At 36.6% G+C, this 19728-nt stretch overlaps 3 protein-coding genes across 3 annotated transcripts; 1 reads left to right on the top strand and 2 right to left on the bottom strand.

Moving 5' to 3' along the window:
* Positions 1-914: 914 nt before the first annotated feature.
* Positions 915-4467, bottom strand: LOC110692140. The gene is made up of 2 exons (XM_021869142.1): positions 4052-4467; positions 915-1336 (listed from the first exon to the last, which is right to left on the bottom strand). Exons 1-2 carry the CDS (start codon positions 4221-4223, stop codon positions 1242-1244), a joined length of 267 nt encoding a protein of 88 aa, XP_021724834.1. The 5' UTR covers positions 4224-4467; the 3' UTR covers positions 915-1241.
* Positions 4468-11912: 7445 nt separating this feature from the next.
* LOC110692139 (protein YIPF6 homolog) lies at positions 11913-17198 on the top strand. Its single transcript, XM_021869141.1, has 3 exons — positions 11913-12734; positions 16350-16424; positions 16639-17198. Exons 1-3 carry the CDS (start codon positions 12186-12188, stop codon positions 16897-16899), a joined length of 885 nt encoding a protein of 294 aa, XP_021724833.1. The 5' UTR covers positions 11913-12185; the 3' UTR covers positions 16900-17198.
* A 1549-nt stretch (positions 17199-18747) lies between these two features.
* LOC110692214 lies at positions 18748-19284 on the bottom strand. The gene has a single exon (XM_021869213.1). It carries the CDS (start codon positions 19282-19284, stop codon positions 18748-18750), a length of 537 nt encoding a protein of 178 aa, XP_021724905.1.
* Between the last annotated feature and the right edge of the window lie 444 nt (positions 19285-19728).

Below are 19728 nucleotides of genomic sequence, written 5' to 3'. Positions count from 1 at the left end.
ATGGAAAAAATACGAGCGACGCCTTGTAAATTGGGAGCAACATTTAACAGCCCCATGGAAAATTGAAATTATATTGAAGCATGACGGTGAACCAACAGTGTGCGTCAACGTTCATTGCCAATTATTTGGAAATATTCATCCCCAACTACCTAGTATATATTACAAAACTTACATTGTATACATGAACTATGGATACTATGTCCTTGAGAAAATCGTAATCACTGATGATTCAATAGAAAAGATTGGGAATCTGTAGAATATCTTTTATTTATTTATTGATTTTTTTTTTTGGTGTTTTGCCCGGTTCACCCTTGGGCTAATCCGGATTCGAGGATTAGTTCTGAGTGGTTAGGTTTCAGTCCCCTCCCAATTGTTGTTGCGGGGGATCGAACACGCGATTCTCCCTACCAAGTGTAGTCCCAATCACCACTACACCAACACCCAATTGATTATAGAATGTCTTTTATATGTACCGAGGTCTCTAAGAAAATGGTAATTGACATATCTTTGACATTAATATGATGTATTAACAATCATAGGTTCCTACTAGATCAATTCCAAGCTGATTTACTGAGCTCCAATATCTACTTTGTATTATGCTTTTGGTTGACCATTAACTCATTGAAGTGACATTGTGTCACCACTAACAGTTGCAATTTGCTGGGAATATAAAATAGAAAGTCAATTGTCAAGTGACCTTTTACTACACCTACGATGCTTAACAGTTTACTAAACTTCATTTAACAGTGTGATGGCCAAATATCAAAAAGGAGCACAAGTAGAATAAGCAATAACAGAGTCGCTTGGTTGCAATAAAGAGACTTAAAAGAGTCTTAAGCAATTCAAAATTCGTAGTTCTAGAGCAAAAGTACTATAAGCAATTAATAGTTACTTGAGGTTGAAATAAAGTGTACTTAGTATTAAGCAATTTGCAAAATATTTTATTAAACTAAAGCTCTGAATTATTTGCCTCTAATAGAATCATTAAGCTAAGCATATAAGAGCATCACAAAAAGTAGAAACTGAACGGTTTTCTCTCATCAAGCACAAAAAATATATCTTCCTCTTTACTATTCCTGTGAATTAAATTTAGTGTTAACAAAGAAAGAAAATGAACAGACTTCACTCATGGAGCAAACAACCAACCAATCCTTTAAAAGCTGGTACACTATCGTTCAGCTGATGAAGAAAACTGTTGAGCGATTAATCAGCATATCAGGTACAATTTCAAATGAGTGCTATCATTTAGCTGAAGATGAAGAGAGTCGTGCGCTCCTCGCTTTGTCAGCCTTTTCTGCCTTTTCCAGGTAGTCTTGATGAGATTGTTGCTTAGATCCTTTAAAAAAGATAGAGACAGTTTCAGACATAGCAACAAAGTAAAAATACAGTTAAGTACAAATAACAACCTAGTATCAATCTTTTCATGGCAACACTGGGAAAGTGGGAAGGCCAGCTATAACAGAGTCATTATATCATAACTAGCAGTTCTGGCAAGATCATTAGGAAAGCATTTTCAATTAAAAAAAATGTTGGCGGTAAAAAGTATTCAAAATGAAAAGTCAAAAACCTGTTTTTTAACAATGCCACTAAGCACGACAAAGATGAGTCACTGACTCATTGAAGCACTCAGACAAATTCAGATATTTGAAGCAGAGAAGCTGTCAAAACCAAGGAATTGTGGTGTATACTAATAAACAATTAGCATAGTGCTAGCTTTATAGTTTATACCATCACTTCGAAGACTAGCTACCTCCAACATTATAATGCCAGTTTTGATACACAGAATGGAGGTTGAGATACCATAGCACACAAGAGAATGCTAATTTGTTTATCATAACTAGTGAAACATAACTTATTGCCCAAGATACATCTACTCTAACTGAGAAAACTGTCGGTCAGCTAACTTGATTGCACATTAAAAAGGAAAATCTACCAAAACATTTTCATGAAAATGGTGGTCAATAAGTTGCAAAATTATTTTATGACTCACATACTGCAGAAGAGTTGCCAAAGGTTGAATATCAGTGTAATGCAATTTCTACCAATTTAATATTCCAAATGGATTAATGTAGACGTCGGGCATATATAATATAAGTGACACTTTGATATTAGCTCATCAAACAACATATGACCAGAGTTTAAAAGTGCATATGTTGACAGCCAACAAATTGAAAAAGAAGTAACAGTAATTATCACTCCGATGGTCAATAGGAATGAGTAATGGCAAATTACAACAATAAATACCTCTCTTTACCCTCTCCAACACATAAAACTCTATTTAACACCAGTGAAGAGATTGATTTGTTGAGGTGGTGATAAGTGGCAGTGAGGCTACACTGTGGTGGGAGAAGAGATGGATGGTTTAAGATGACGTGCGAGGATGATGGAATAGAGGAGGATGTGTGATTTGAAATGCGAAGGGGAGTAGAGAGGTCGGAACCATTCCCTATGGCCATCACAGAGAGATTTGGGAACACTGGTTAAAGAGAAAAGGAAAAATAAAAATTATAAAAAAAAAAAAACAAAAACAAAAAAACAAACAATAGAGAAGTAACAGAGAAGATTCCTTATCCTGTTCCTGGAACCCACAACAAAACGCAGCCTATAATTTGTATCTCATTTATCAAGTCCGTGAGGTTTAAGTCTGGAGGTTACAACAACAACAACAACAAAGCCTTATTCCCAAAATGATTTGGGGTCGGCTAACATGTTTAAGTCTAGAGGTTGACAAGTCAAAATATGGACCCTAAGGAAACTCTAATTGTACCTGAAGCAGAAGATTCTAACATGCAAAGAAACCATTACAGCATAAATATGCATCATTGCAAGAAGACAGTCAGTTGAGCCTTATGCATATATCAAATCTTTCTATATGGTTGATGCAGTTATCAGAAAAGAACGACTGATAAACTGAAGCCTGTAATCAGAATAATACAAAAGACTACTAAACATATAAAATAATCTCATTAAATGACACCCTTCTCCTTTTTTCAATAGCACGATTTCTTATATAGCACAGCAATAATGTACTTGTAACATATTCTCGTCAAATGACACCCTTCATCAGTGTGATTCTGATGGTGAGATGGTACACTTGATGCCATCTTAAAATCACTTCTAATGAAGGGTACAGACATTTGTAGCAATTGCAATTTACTCAATCATTTATGTAGGATTTGATTTAATTATGCAGTAAAATAGAACAATCACTTTCACTGTTCTTCTTCCCATCCCATTTGATCAATTGTGATTTTCTTAAGCAAAGGACAAAGGGATCAATGTACAGTTAGTTTGGATAAGTCTTTGGGTTAATGCACCACTTGCATGTGAAGAACTGTAAATTAATATTATCAGTGGCCTAGTGCTAGAGTTGATGGTCCAAACCAAAATGTGAGCTAAATGATAAAGCCAATTGAATCAAACCAAAAACTCAGGTCAAAAGTTAACGAAACCAAGAATACTAAACTAGCTCATACTCTAAAGCTTTTTAATTACATCTGCATCCAAACAATTCCATTAAAATCAATCAGCAACATCTATCAAACACCTCTAAAGATGATCAAACTAAGGACGAAATATTAGAACAGGGATTGCAGGTACACAGCCCATGAAAGAGGCCATTCCAATTCAACTACTGTGATATACCCGTAAATTTTGATGAAAAAGGCGCATTCCTCGACCGGGCTACTAGAGCTCGTCAATCCCAAAATCACTCATATTCAATTATTCCCAACCTTTGACAACCTTCAAGTCCTCTACCTCACATTACTGAATCAAAAGGAAACACAACACATCTCTTTGAAAGGGGTTCCACTAACAACTCAAAGAATCATAACATAATCATGATCATAATAATCCTACAGAAATACAATTAAAAACAAACATCTATAAAACTATCAAAATAAAAGCCTAATTCATAATTTTCCATGAAACAAATTCAACCCCAACAAAACAAAAAATGCAAGAAAAACCCAACTGATAAAACCCAATACAAAGAATTGCATAAATGAATCATAAACACAAGATGAAAGAGGAGAGAGAAAGAATGGACCTCGGGTCATGTAGTACCAAGGAACGGCGAAAACAGCAGTAATAATGGTCAACCCTACAAAGACGTGCTTCTTCTCTCCACTGTAGAGAAAGTGGTTTAGTTTAGCTTTGAATCCTCCGCCATTTCCATTGCCAATTCCATTGCTTGCGTTTGGTTTACCTTCGCTTGCCATTTTTGTGTGAGCTCCCAACTATGTGAACCTTCTTATGTTAGGGTTCATCACCTGGTCTAATTTTAAAATAGCGTCTCTAATCAGTGCCACCGCACCCAAAAAAAAAAAAAAAAATGCTAAAATAAGTTTATATTTAGTGGAAAGACCGAAAGAATGCCAAGTAAATAGGAATTTTGCTTCTAAGACAACGTTTTCAACACGTCACAACGTTCACATGCATCAAATATTCTGCCCACGTATCTTTTACATTTTCTGATTTTACAATATACCTTTCCTACAATGTTATTAGTAAATTGATCTTGCGAAATGTTTAGGTCATTTTGAGAATGAAGTTAGTATTAGCCCTATAGGCCTAAATGCATGTAATTTGTGCTATGATTTTATATGTCAAATAATTCAACTGGATCAGTATCACAATAATAACATCTCTAATAATTGACGTAATTGTATTTTCGTAATGCACATCCTCCATCCTTACATATAAAGATATGACTTAGGCTTGTTCATTTCACCTTATCTTTGTTGAACTGAAATCATTTTTGCTAAACTTAAATTATTTTTACTAAACTGAATTTATTTTTACTGATTCTCTGTGATATTTCTTTTTAAAGTAACTGATTTTACTGAACTGAAATTGTTTTTACTAAACTGAACTTATTTCTATTGAATATTTTTTTTGGAAAAATTGGTATTTTTAATCCCAACTTTCGATTATTTTTTAATAATCCCAACTTGGAGGCATTTTCTCCTATCAGGTTATGACCGGTCAACAAAAGTTAATGACCTATTGTAACAGATTACTTGACACGTGTCAAGCCTGATTGGCCTAAAAAAAAATTACAAAAATTAAAAAATTGAAAAAAAAAAAACCAGCCTTTCCCTTTCCCCTCACCGGACCACCCTAACCCCCACTCTGATCACCCAATCCCACTCCCCTCCCTCGCCGGCCCACTGGCCCTCTCTCACCTCTAGCGTCGCCCCTCCACCCGCCCCTAGTCACCACCCCTTGCGTCGCACACAACAACCCTGATCTTCCTCCCCACTCACGGAAACCACCAAACGCCCCTCATAGGATCGGAATACCTTAACAGCTACTCCGATGTCACTACTGCCCAAAACGGACCTTTACTTTGCTGCCTTCTTTCTTTCTCCTCCAACAATCCCAAACTCGTCTCTGTTGTCGATGCTCTCAACATTTTCTAGGTTTTTCTTGAATTTCAATCTTATATTGTATTACAAATTTATGGTTTTTTTTTTATTGAATCTTACAATATGTGAGCAGGTTGATCAGATAATCACATGAAACTTTGGTTTATTTTTAATTAATGAGGGAGATCGGTGGTTTTCGTGAGTGGGAGAGAAGGAGGGCGGAGGTGCGTTTGAGCATCGGCGAAGGGGAAAGGAGGAGGGGAGGTGGGTAACGTAGAGGATCTGACACCAACGCAGGGAGGGAGGTGGGTTGGGGTTTTGGGCACCAGCTTGGTGGCTGGCCGGTGGGGGCAGGAGGTTGGTAATGGTGGTTGTGTGTGTGTGTGTGTGTGTTTTTTTAATTTTATGAGTTTTTTTGCTTTTCTTTCATATATTTTTTTGACCAGTGATAATAAGACATGTGGCATTTACAAAAAAAAAAAAAATAAAAAAAAAAAATAAAAAAAAAACTTCTTCATTAGGTCACTGGTCATTTGGCTTGTTAAAAGAAAATGCCCTCCAAAGTTGAGATTATTAAAAAATAATCAAAAGTTGGGATTAATTAAAGTAAATGGCCCAAAGTTAGGATTAATAATGTCAATTTTTCTTATTTGTTTTAAGGTGAAATGAACATATAATGTGGCTAGCTAGTAGACCTATGTAACAGGTTAGGTATGGTATGTATGAGCTAAGTCAAGGTCGAGTATATTCTTAAATAGATCGAGTCAAGTCATTGGTGGCTCATATATGTTTAAACCGTCTTAAGCCCATCCCGCTTATCGATTTATATAGTCAACCAAGTCGGACCATTAATACTAGGTTGAATTAGGGCTATTAAGTGGGATCTCACGTAATGCATAGGTCTACCAAGTAAACACATGACTTGCTGCTTGTTGGGTGCATATAGGTAGGTATGTGTGAGCATCATACATATCGAGGTAGTGTTGTCTTTTCATACGACACGATGAAGATAAAGTCAATAGAATAGAGAGAAAAAGTTGGTAGAAAAGAGTGAAATAGGTCACATGTGACATGGCTATTGAGAGAGAATCTAGAAAATTCTATTGGTATTTTTTATGGTACCATTATGAAGATATTTAGCACCATTAAAAAGTTATTGGTATATAAGACCATACAAAAGTATGTATAATTTACATACTCCCTCTGTTTCATATTACTCACAACATTTACTAAAAACGACCGCTACATATTACTCACAACATTTCCAAATGTTTCCATTTTTAGTAAATTTTTTTAAATGAAATTACAAAAACACCCTTTCATAAAACTTTATTACCTCAATTACATACTTTAAACATAATTAATTAAAACTAATCTAATCTAATTAAACTCATCTTATCTTTCTAGAATCATCTTCTCTGTAATCTTTCTCTCTCTTCCTTCATCTTCTTCCATCCCCATTGTTTTTCTCTCTCCTCCTCCAACCCCATTCTCATAAATTATTGAAGAAGACCACCCTTTCGTTGTGGGTTTTCCATATCTGATGATTTTCGTGGGTAAGGGTTTGAATTCGTGTTTTGGGTTTTCATGGGTTCAGGTTTTAGGTTCGTGGGTTGTGGGTTTTGGGGTTATGGGTTTTGGGGTTCTGGGTTTGAGTTCAAGTGCAAGTTTCTGGGTTGTGGGTTTTAGGGTTCGTCGGTTTGTGCTTGATGATTTCGTGGTGTTGGAGGGTGGTGCTAGGTGGTGGTGGTGGTTCGTGGTTTCATGGTGCTGGGTGGTTAAGTTTAATTTTTGGTAAAAAAAATTTTTTTTTTGGATTGAATTAATGCACTTAAGTACATGCTTTTATTTTTCAATAAGTATATTTAAGATTTTGCCTAAAAGTCCCTGCATAATCCCTTTGTTGCGAGTAATACGTAACAAAGGAAGTATTTAAAAGGTTTGACAAACACACGTGTTAATGTACAATTTTAACCATTAATATATGTAATACATTAATAAGAAATGCAAAAGATTAATACAATGAAGATATATTTGAAGACCGATCCAAAAATAATTTACATGATAATATATTATTTTTATCTATTGTTGATGAGTGACATTTATGGCACTCTTAGGCTAGATGTCTTCCCTAATTTTAGGTGTGTTTTAGCATGATTTTATGTTTTTTGATCAATAATTTCTTAGTTTGCGAGTTTTGCCTTTAGTCTTGAATAATGCGTGTTTTTGCTTGGTTTCGCTTGATTTGCGTGCCATTTTCGATGCGAGAGCGTCCTTAAAACCTATGGGTTATATGACTATATAATCCTTGTAGTGGCAATTATAGCTCAATCAACATTTTGGACGATTTCCCTATGTTATGATGTGGATTAGGTGAATAAGAAAAAGGAAAAATTGCATTAAATAATACGACCTTTGCTCTGTCCGCTAAAAACAAGTTGAACTTTTGTTTATTTCAGAATAATACGACCTTTGGGGGGTGTTCGCTTTAAACAAGTTATTTTACCTACAACCTGAATAACCGGTTAAATTTTTAATTTTCTTTTAATAAATTCATTTAACAATGTCATTAACTCTTAATAACAACTTCAATTATGATTTATTAACATTTAAATCAAAAAAACAAAATAAAAAAACAAAAAATAGAATTAGCCCCTTCTCCTACCCCGCGACCACCCATCACCCTCCTCCCTTACCACCACTCCCCCACCACTCCCTTACTTACCCACCTCCTTTTGCCTCTTCTCCGTCACTAGGCACTCTGCCCAACCACCACCAATAACCCCCTTCTTCACCAGAGCTAGCCCACCACCATCCCCACCCACCTAAACCCAGACCCATGACCACCACCCCCACCCACCACACCCAAACCCGAAACCACAACCAAGACCACGACCCCACCTAAACCCAGACCCGTGACCACCACCCCCACCCACCATCCCCAAACCCGAAACCACAACCAAGACCACGACCCCACTTAAACCCAGACCCGTGACCACCACTCCCACTCACCACACCCAAACCCGAAACCAAAAAGATGCTAGCGGTGAGCAACTTTGGGGCTGGTTTTTGCAGGTGAAAGGGTTTTTGCGAGCTAGTTTTTGTGGTATGTTGGGTGATTGTGGTGGAGCTGGCTGTGGTCAGGTGGTGGTCGTGGGTCTGGTGTTGTGGGTTTGTGAGGCGGTGATTTGCAAGGGGGGTTATGTGAGATGTTATTGCTGGTGGAAGAAGCGATAGCAAAAGAGAGGGAGGGGAAATTCGAGGTGGTTGAGGGGAAAGGGGTGGCACCGGCATTGGGCTGGGTGGTGGTGCGGCACTGGCGCTGCGCTAGGTCGTGGGTTTGGGTGGGGCTGGGATGGTAGTGGTTGAGGTGGTATTGGTTTCGGGGGTTTGCCATAGTGCCATGGTGGCCAAACGGAAAGGGGGGAGTGGCGCACAAACCAGAATGGGGAGGGGATTGGAGGGGATGGGGTTTTTTTTATTAACTTTTTTAATTAAAAAAATTATATTTTTAGACCAATAAAATCATGACACGTGTCCATATAACCTATTAATCAGGTTACCAACAGGTTACAACTTGTTTAAAGCGGACACCCCCCAAAGGTCGTATTATTCTGAAATAAACAAAAGGTCAACTTGTTATTAGCGGATGGGGTAAAGGTCGTATTATTTAATGCAATTTTTCCTAAGAAAAATCCTTGCATGTGTCTTAATTTTACAAGTGATGGTTGAAGATGAAGCATGGAAATAAGGATGAAAAAAGAAAGATTTGTACTTGATAAAAAATGTAATACTCAAATTCAATCAACCATATCTTTTTTTGTAATAAGGAATTTTTAGGTGATTCATTTGGAGATGAAAGTAGAATCCGAGAACTTTCCAATGATAGATTATATGCCAAATTTGACCCAGAAATGAAGAAGTTATGAACGTTTGAAGTTAAGTTGTTCAGGCAGTCACGAGGAGCGCTCGCTCCCCTCAATTGGAGCTCCCGCTCCTCTCAGTGGAGTGCTCGCTCCTAAGGTCGTCAAATGAAGTTTGTAGTAGTGAGGAGCGCTCGCTTCTACCTTTTAGAGCGGCCGCTCCAAAGGCCTTGTTTCGAGCGGACATCCTTATTTCTTGTATGCTTATTTTTGCTATCTTTTAATCTTGGCCTTTCATTTGTAATCCAAGGGTTGTAACTTAAGAACTTTAGGGTTTGTTTGTAAGGCTTTTAAATAGGGCTAAGCTTGCTTTTGGGAAAAAAACATTTTCTTTATGTTGAAATCAATGAGATTTTCTCTCTTTACCCATAATCTTTGTGATTGTTTCCTTGTAATCTTTGTGGTTACACCTTAATCCTAGATTTACTTGGCGTTGGCTTTGATTAAAAACCCCTATTTCATTTATCTTGGTGATTTTTGAGATAAGTTTATCTTGTTTTGTTGTTTTGAAATTGTTGTTGATTGATTTTCTCCCCTCTTTTCTTGGTTTTGTTGGTTGTTTCATATTAATTACCTTTAATCTTTCATTTGTCCTCTTCTTTGTCTCTTGTTATAAGTAATTAGAAGCTCCTTCGATGTTAATTTGTAGGTCGAGGCAAGTCCAAGCCTTTGATTAGGAAGCTTGAAGATAAGAGGAAACAAGAAGCAAGCACGAAGAGGGCGCGCACAACTTTGGCGCGGGCGCGCAGTTTTGGTCAGCAGTGAAGCAATAAGTTGGCGCGGGCTCGGAGCAGGTTCAGCGCGGGCGCGCAGTTCGAGGTTTTGTGGCACTTGAATTTAGACCCAGATCGGCGCGGGTGCGGCTCTGGGCGGTTTCGGCTTATTTTGTTCGTTCTTCGCTCTTCTTTTCGGACAACTATAAAAGGAGGCCGAGCCTCCCATTTTAGGCAGTCTTTTTCCAGATTTTATTTTCTAGTTTTTAAGAGAGCTTCTCTCTCTAGGTTTAGCTTAGGATTAGAGTAATTTAGAGAGAAAAAGTGAGGAATGTTTAATGAGAGATTGAAGATGATGAAGATGCAAGAGTGAAAATTGTATTGGAGGCTTCAAACATCAATCAATGAGAATTTCTTACCCTCTCTTCTCTATCTTTATTGCTTTATTTTGATTTTGCTTTGTTAGTTACTTGTTAATTATGCTTTTACTTGTTAGTTTGTTGATTAGCTTGTTGATTGCAATGATTAGTGAGTAGTTTTCTTTGCTAAGGGTGCGGGGATGGTATAATTGAATTGGAGCTTGATCATGTTTTAGCTATAGAATTTGGTTTGATCATGTTTAAAGTCTTTGTATGCTTGATGTTATTCAATTTACTTGCAAAATGCATGTTGTTTGTGAATTGAAGATGAGTTGATGCTTGATGATGCGATAGCGGACCTTGCTAGATTCATTATTGTCGAATTTTGCTAATTGTACCTCTTTACATATGATTTTAGTGCGATAGCGTAGTTTCAATGTTAGGAGAAACCTTTTGATCCCGATAGGTGATTGGATTGGACCTTAATTCGGCATTCAAATATACTTAGTTTGTGATCATTCCAATTTTATTCCTATGCATGTTTAAGTGAAACTTATACCTACCCATCTCCTTGGCATTTTACTTTTGTCTTAGTCTAGTCTAGCCTTGTTGTTAGTTGTTGTTTCTTACCCCTTGTCAGCCTAGCTTGGTTGTTCGTTGGTAATGTTGGTGGTGATTAGCCGTGTTCTCGTGTTTAATGTTAGGTTTTATAAATTTGTGTTTGATTAAAGGTGTTTTACAATTCAACGACTTAAAATATCCTTTGTTAATTGTTAAAAGCATACTTAAAATAAATATATAAATAGTAGAAAAGTGAAATTGCTATGGTTATTATTAAACGAAAGTAATAATTTATATTTTTATTTACCACCTCTATTTTATTTTTTATTTTTTAAATTTCGCACCGTTTAACAAATCTGTCATGGACTCATAGTATTTGTTGTCCAAAAATCCAAATATAATTTGTGTAAAAAAAAAAAAATCCCAATATTAAATATACCAAAATTTCTTTGTCTTATATTCAAATCTTGACCCAAAAAATTTTACGTGCAAAAAAAACCCAAGCCTCCTCTCTCTCTTCTCTCTTCTAAACTCTAGCCTCCATTGTTAATTTTGAAGGGGCTTCCATCGGTGGAAAGCCCCAATCTTTATTTCTTTTAAGCTTTTTGTTTAGTAGGTTATAATAATGTCTCCCTCGAAAGAAAGAGTTTATCTGCTTTGAAAGACAAAGTTTTTTCGATCTTCTTCGAAAGAAAAGGTTTTTCGAACTCATTTGAAAGACATGGTTTTATTTGTGTTTAATTTGGTCTTTCGGGTTACGAAATTAGCACAAGAATTTTATTTATCACAAAATTGCGAAGCGACGACGGATTCACTCAAAAAGTTGTATGATACAATGAATCAAGAATGTGCCGAATTGTCGTATTTATGTATTTGAATTCTTATCTCTTTTCTCATTAATCATTGTCTAATTTTGTAAAATTCGTTTTCATTATTGTTAATTATCGATTGTAGATGTAATATGGCGCTAATTAATGAAATTTAGTGTTGATGAGGCCAAACTTTGTTCACCTTCACCGTTACTGACCTCCAAGCGCACAATGCTCATCAGCCTCATCTTCTCCGACAACTTCCCTCCTTTTCCCCGCCATTAACGATCTCTATTCCACTCTCTCTCTCTCTCTCTCTCTCTCTCTCTCTCTTTCTTCCTCCCAATTTCACCTCCTTCTCCTTAAATCTACACCCTTCTAGATCCACCCCCAAATCCCCACTTTCCAATCATCTTTGTCAAATCATCTTCATCAAATCATCTTCATCATGTCACACACAAATCCAAACAGCGACACAATCCCACTCCATTCCTCCTCTCAATCCGACATCGACGAGATCGAAAATCTCATCCACTCCTCCATTCACTCCGCCCCTTCTTCCGTCCTCCCCGCCGCTCGCCCCCCTTCTCCTCCTCGCGCCTCCATCCCCGTCTCCTCTTCCTCCGCCACTTCTTCAACCCCTTCTCCTTTCATCCCTTCCAATCTCCCCCCTCCTTCCGCCCCTCCTCCCGCTTCTTCCAAACCCCACTCCGTATCCCCCGTCACACCCTCCCCTCCTCTCCCACCTTCATCCTCTAATACAATTGGTATTGCCGCTTCCGGGTTCGGCTCCCCTCCCAATACCCTCACTGAGCCTGTTTGGGATACTGTTAAGCGAGATCTGTCCCGAATTGTTAGTAATTTGAAGCTTGTTGTCTTTCCTAACCCTTATAGGGAAGACCCTGGCAAGGCGCTTCGTGATTGGGATCTTTGGGGTCCCTTTTTCTTCATTGTCTTCCTTGGTCTTACCTTGTCTTGGTCTGCTTCTGTCAAAAAGGTAATCATATTTCCTTTTTCTGATGAATTAACGAAATATGGATGATTTTATTGTTTCTGTGTTCTGGGTTGATTTGTGATTTCAATATAACGGGTTGTTTCGATTGGTGTGATAACGCGGAAAAATGATCATATCAAGATTTTGCTGTTGTGTACTGTTTTTTAGTCAACATTAATTAAACTGCATTTTGATGATACTGGAAGATTTTATTGTTTATGGGATTTTCGGGTTTGGATGTGACAATGCGGAAATGAGATCAAACAATCCTTGATGGCGTGTTAATGAGTAATTAGGGCTTTAGTTATTGGTAATAGGACAAAATCTATACATCAATTCTGAATTCTTCTGGCATTGGCTTGGTTTAGGATGGCGTTTGGTGTGCAGGAATGTTGTTTTAGGACAATGTATGTAGATGAAAGTAGATAGGTGCTTTATTTTGTTTGATGCGGAAATTCCCTTCTTGATGCGAATTTTAGCAATATATGGCATGTTATGACTTATGAGTATTTATTCTAGTTACAGTGAGATTAATGTTGGTTTTGATCTTCTAGACCAGATATGGGTTGGAAAGAGGATGAATGAGTTAATGGATGAAGTGTAATTGAGGAATGAAATATATAACAATCAATACCTTTTGCCTTTGAACATTTTTGATAAATGAAGTACCTGTAGCTCTATATCATTTGCAGCTTATGTTTTGATGTAATCCTAATTTTATAGATCAAGTGACTTTATGTGCGATACTGCTCCATTTGATCTAACGGGAAAGATCTTTTACTTTACTTATGATAAAGTGTTTTCCTCAACCATTTTGTGGCGTGGCAGGGTAAAATAATATTTAAACTTCATAGAACTGTTGGTGCGCATTATTTTTTTTTTTTTGCATGCTGTGATTATACACAAAAGTGAACAAACAATGCTTGAATTTATGCTGATTAGTAATTTGGAGGTTTTAGTTCTTTCTAGTTTGGTGTTACAGTAATTAGAATAGCAATATTTTTAAGAATCTTGGCATTGTCTTGGTATGACTCATAGTACGAGGAAGATTAAGTCATCCATAAACATGGCATGCAGCAAGGCTATTAGAAGAAAGAAGAGGACGAAATTAGATAAGAGTTTTGTTTTGTTTAGTGAGTAAATTCCCTTCTCATTGCTTATTTTAGCCATATATGGCATACTATAATTGAAGGATGTTTGTTAATTGCAATGAGATAAATGTTAGCTTTCATCTTCTAGACTTGATTTGGGCTGAAAGGAGTATATGAGTCATAGTATGAGGAAGAATCACAGTCAATATTTGTTGGCTTTGGAGAACATCTGGGAAGTTAAATTATCTGTGCTGGGAATTCGTTTGCTGCTGAAGTTTCTTATAGAATGATAGTTCAAGTGAATATATGTACTAAAATGTTCCAATTAACTTGATCAGAACTAAATTTAGCTCTGTTTGTTGCATTGCAATGCAAATAATAGTGTTAACCGCATAGATTTGTTTGCCTGGGAATCATGACATTTTCATCCATCAATAAGTACGTTGTTGAATTTACAAGAACTCTGGGATTTTTCAAGATGTCAAGTGTGTTATTTCTCTGCTTTCAAGGTGTAAAGATATACACACTGCAAATTGATTATTGTGTGGTTCCTTTGGGTATATGATAGCCTGCTGAATTATCTTTTAGAAAAAGAAAGATAAAACTAACTTTGTGTTTCTTACATGTAAGAGAATTGTATATCTTAATAGAAGAAATCATGAGACTAATTTGCTAGTGTAGTTAATGGCATGGACTTAAGGTTCATAAGACTTTACTTTGAATTTTGACATATGGTTCTGAGGTTTAGACATGCTAATAATAATATAGTATCAAGCACTAGCTTGGGGAGTTTAAAGTTGGGATATTACAGTTTTGAGCTAAATTGAGGTAGACCAAATGAAGGTGTTAAATAGAATATGAATCAATTGCGTCTTCGGGAGGCCGGTCTACATTGCATTGGCTAGGGAGCTAGTGTGTATAAGTGACTTATGGGGAAGACTTCTTTGTTCATACAGCTGATCTCTTCTTTATGGGATTAAGGCTGTAATATTGTTATGTTGTTGTTGTTGTAGATAGGGTTGCCTTTTAGATCAATAATTTAACTCAAAAAGACTTTGTTTTTTTAGGGTAAGACTGTAGGACCTTCCTCTTGGGAGAAATTATAGCCAAGCGCATATGCTAGCCTATATTCTAAGAGATATAGAAAAGCATATGTAAAGACTTGGAGGCTCATGGGGAGCCTCCTAAAAGCCCAATATAGGGGAGCCTCCTAAAAGCCCAATATAAAATAAAAAAATTCATGTAAAAGTTGGTCATTCTACTTTCTAATAGAGTCGTTAATCCGTAGTTGTGGGAGAAAATTCCATTGTTTAAATATAGATAGGGAGAGTTAACAGATATAAGGATGCCCGTTCATCAACATCAATAGGTATTTGGAAAACAAAAAAAAGTTCCCGTCCCTTTTTGGTACGTGACACGTGGTAATACAAAAAGTCAAAGAACCTAGAAGGTGGACCGGTAGGTATAAACTCATTCCGATGGTCAATTGGGGTCCTTGACCATCAGAATTATGTAAAGGTAAGTGTTGTATGATAATTAGAGACACACACACATATATGATATCACTCTAAATTCTGCAGAAGATAATATGAAGAGGATAAATTGTGAGGGAGCTTTTTAAAATTTGTCTACAACTTATGTAGTTTTGAGGAAAAAATCGGATGAAAGAAAACTCTCTTCTTCCATATTTGATTCTGTTCATCCTTTTGAATGGTTTGATTCTTTGCAATTAACACCATTCTTGTCTGCAAAAGCTTTAAAGTCCCCAGCTATACCCATTCTGTTTTATGGTAAATACATAAATTAAAAAAAAAAAAAAAAACTTGCATCAAGCTGTGTTCATGAGTAGTTGATGGTTTCTAGAGAAGTGCTTGCATTTGTTATCTTTGAATTAGATAATAGATCTTTCGTTGAATCTTAGGCCCATTGACAGAAGTTATATTAGTTGAGCCAAATCATTTGTGCTCTTTGTCATTACCCTTGTACAGTTGCAATAACAAAAGAGCAGAGGAAGTATCGTTTTAAGCAAATCCTTTTCCCAAACCTCAATAAGTCGTGTTGGGTCAGATCTTCTATAATTGCTGCTCACTTTTTGGTTTTCCTCACTGATCATTTGACATCAGCTTAATCATCCATACATAGAAAAAGATAATAATTCACATAGTACCATAATAATGCCCAACATAAGCTTTAGGGCCAATTAGGGTCATTCAAGTCCCTTACGCATCCTAAACCAACATAAGCTCACTGTGTAATATTGATGTTATTGTGTAACTATTTTCTCAAGTGATTCAACTATATTTCACTCACTATTAAATGGACAAATTAGTACCTAGGCAAGAGGGAAATAGAGAAGTGTAGTTCTTCTGGTGCATCTGTGTAGTTTAGTGATTATCATTATTGTCCCTAGATTTTTTTATTTTATTGCAATTAGTTGCTCTGGTGCTTCTATTTTCTTTCTTTCTTTTTTTTCCGAGGGAGTTTCTGAAGAAACTAATTTTTCGTGTGGTGCTGTTGATGTCTCCAGTCAGAGGTGTTTGCTGTTGCTTTTGCCCTTCTTGCTGCTGGTGCTGTAATTTTGACGCTGAATGTACTGCTATTGGTAAGAGAACCCTTTATGCTTTTTCTCTATGTTCCATTTTCCACAACTCTCCACACCCCCTCCCCCCCCCCCCCCCCCCCAAAAAAAAAAAAATCCTAAGAACAAGAAGATGAATGATGTCTAATAAAACAATATCGGAGAAACTAATATTAAACGTAGGAGACTAAATAATATTTGCATGCTACTAACAAATGGTTTGGTAATGTTGGTTTAGGGTGGACACATAATTTTCTTCCAGAGTTTGAGCCTTCTAGGCTACTGCCTTTTCCCTTTGGATGTTGGAGCTCTCATCTGCATGTTAAAGGATAATGTGATTATCAAGATAGTTGTGGTTTGTGTGACTTTGGCCTGGAGTTCGTGGGCTGCATATCCATTTATGAGTTCGGCAGTTGGCCCAAGGAGAAAAGCTTTGGCTCTCTACCCAGTGTTCCTCATGTATGTATCTGTTGGTTTCCTCATCATTGCTATTGATTAATTGCTGAGGGGTGCTCTTGAGAAATATCAGCTGGGGATGCTGCACCAATATATATTTTCATGCTGAACTGGTTGTGAATTCTTCAAACAAAATCTTGTTGGCCTGATAGTTTATCGATAACCAATTTTGTATAACATTCTATAGCAAATTATATGCAAACCTTGATAACGTGCTCTGAATGTTTGTTATTTTAGTTTGTTCAGTTGATATAATCATCTGTGTAATGAGAAGTGTTTGGAATATATATCTGAAGTTCTGATATAAGTAATAGTCTCCGCTTTGCTTTAGTGGTTAATCTTTGTTGCTTCCTCCATTTCAGAATAATTGGGACACTTGGCTTTTTTTTTTTTTTTAATCAACTTTGACCATTTTTTTTGTTGCTATTATATAAAACTAGCTAAAGTCCCGTGTAATGAACTGGTTTTACTAAATTATATAGCGAGCTGCAACGAAATTATATACTCCCTCCGTTAAATATTATTTGCAACTTTTGCCATTTTTGTCCGATTAGGGTTATGTGCAACTATCTGTTTTTTTTTTCCATTTTTAGTAAACAAAAACCCTTAAAATTACATATTTACCCTTACTTAAAAATTTTGATTTTCTTAATTTTGCCCTCAACTTAATTTAACCACATTAACCTAAAACTAATCAGATTACCCTAATTTAATTAGTCCCTCCATCCACTCTCAATCCCAACCACCAACAATTTCAGATTCTTCCTGATGAACCTTCATGTTCATCCATTCATCATCCTCTTCGTCTCTTCATCTTCTCCAATTCATCCTTCATAACAATTCCTCTCTCCTCTTCGTCCTTCATCTTCTCCAATTCATCATCCTCTTCATCTTCCTCTCTCCTCTTCGTCCTTCACTCTCCAAATCGGGACTTTAAACAGCAGATCTGGGTTTTCTGAGTTTTGATTTCATTTTCCGAGTTTTGATTTCGTCTTCCTCTCTCCTCTTCGTCGATTTTCTGAGTTTTGATTTCAATTTTATGGGTTTTGATTTCAATTTTTTGGGTTTTGATTTTCAAGGTTTTGATTTCGAATTTCTGGGTTTTGATTTCGAATTTTCTGGGTTTTTATTTTCAAGATTTCGATTTTCGTGGGGGTGGTAGTGGTGGTGGTTTCGTGGGGGTGGTCTGGGTTGGAGGAGGGTCTGGGTGGTGGGGTGGTCTGGGTTGGAGGTGGGTAGGGCTGGTGGTGGTAGTGGTTTTGTGGGGTTGGTAGTGGTGTTGGTGAAGGCGGCGGTGGTGTTGGTGAAGGCGGTGTTGGCTGATCTTTGCCACTTGATTACATTCTCTCTCCACCTTAATTACATGCCACAAGTTACTTAACTTTCACTAATCTTTGCCCTTTAAAATTTGCATTGGCAACCGTAAACTGTACTTTAGTTGCAGATAATATTTAACGGAGGGAAAAAGAATCACATTTATACACTAAATAAAATAAATTGAATATTTTTTTATTTTTATTTTATTTTATTTTATCCATCTATATATACATCAAGTTTTTTATTTTTTATTTTTTATTTTGACAATGATGTAAATGCTAAAGATGTGTAAGAATTTTTAAATATGAAAGAAATTTAGGAATATTGTTTATTTAGAACCCATGCTATTTACACTACCTCGTCTCCATTTTTTTAACACAATTTGACATACGCATTTATTTATGCAAATTGTTTTTTGGCAATTAAAAGAAATTTTATTAATTACCAAGGAAAGCAAAAGCCATTATAACCACACACCAAAAACCTGACTCAAAGGTCAAAACAACCAAAGCAGCAGCAAAATAAACTAATTACATCAATTGTCTAACAAAAACTTCCTCTGAGCTTCACAGCATCAACAAGCCACCTTGAAACTAATTTCCCTGAATAAAACAGCAGCAGTCATATTTATGTGATTTTGGTTGAAAATCTGATCATTTCTATACAGCCAGATTGCATACAAGCTTTCAGCAAAATACATTAAAAACAACTGATGTTTAGCAAACCTTCTCTTAGCACTTTTAAAAGCCCAAGCAAGCTCATTAGAGAAAGGACTAGGATTTCTGTTAAACTGCAGAGCTTTGAGAGCCATAGACCAAATCTGAGCAGAAAAATCACACTGAAAAAACAAATGCTCAACTGACTCAGGAGCAGCATTACACAGACAGCAGTTCACAATAGCCACAATACCCCACACTGCCAACCTGTCTCTAGTAGGAAGTCTGTTATTAACAGCTAGCCAAGTAGTAAATAAGCTTCTAGGGGAAGCCTGATTTTGACACAGCACTCTAGACCAGGAAACTTTCTCAAGGTCACTTTGCAGATGCTTATACATTTCTTTGATAGAAAAAGAGCCATTCTTCATGAATTTGTCCCATCCTCCAGCAGACATAATTGTCTGAACACAGCCAAAGATCTTCCTCAAAGCCCAGGAATTGTTAGCAGGACAACTAACAGCAGAAAGGTCTCTATTTTACATATAGTAGTGTAGACACCTGATTGTGTCTCCCCAAAAACCAAACCCAGTGATGAGTACCTTTCATGTCTTTGATTTATGAGTTCAGTAAAGAGTTGAAGAGTCTCGTGAAGTTTCCTTAAGCCTTAACCATACCCCTAACCTTACCTAAAATGTTTTAAATCCAAAATCATTCATTTCGTGTCCTTAAAATCATTCATTTCGTGTCCAATCCATAAAAACGTCCAAACTATATTATTTTGGTCCATAATCCTGGTCCAATTATTGTTTAGTTGGATGTGGCTTGAAAAGAGCTTTCCAACGATATATTATTAACCCAAATCCGACTTGAAACGAATAAGTTATGGCTAAAATACTAAA

This window comes from Chenopodium quinoa, unplaced genomic scaffold (assembly GCF_001683475.1).
Source record: "Chenopodium quinoa cultivar QQ74 unplaced genomic scaffold, ASM168347v1, whole genome shotgun sequence".
Taxonomy (NCBI): Eukaryota; Viridiplantae; Streptophyta; class Magnoliopsida; order Caryophyllales; family Amaranthaceae; genus Chenopodium; species Chenopodium quinoa.
Note: the sequence above shows the minus strand (reverse complement) of the source record. Positions and strands in the feature narration are given on the sequence as shown.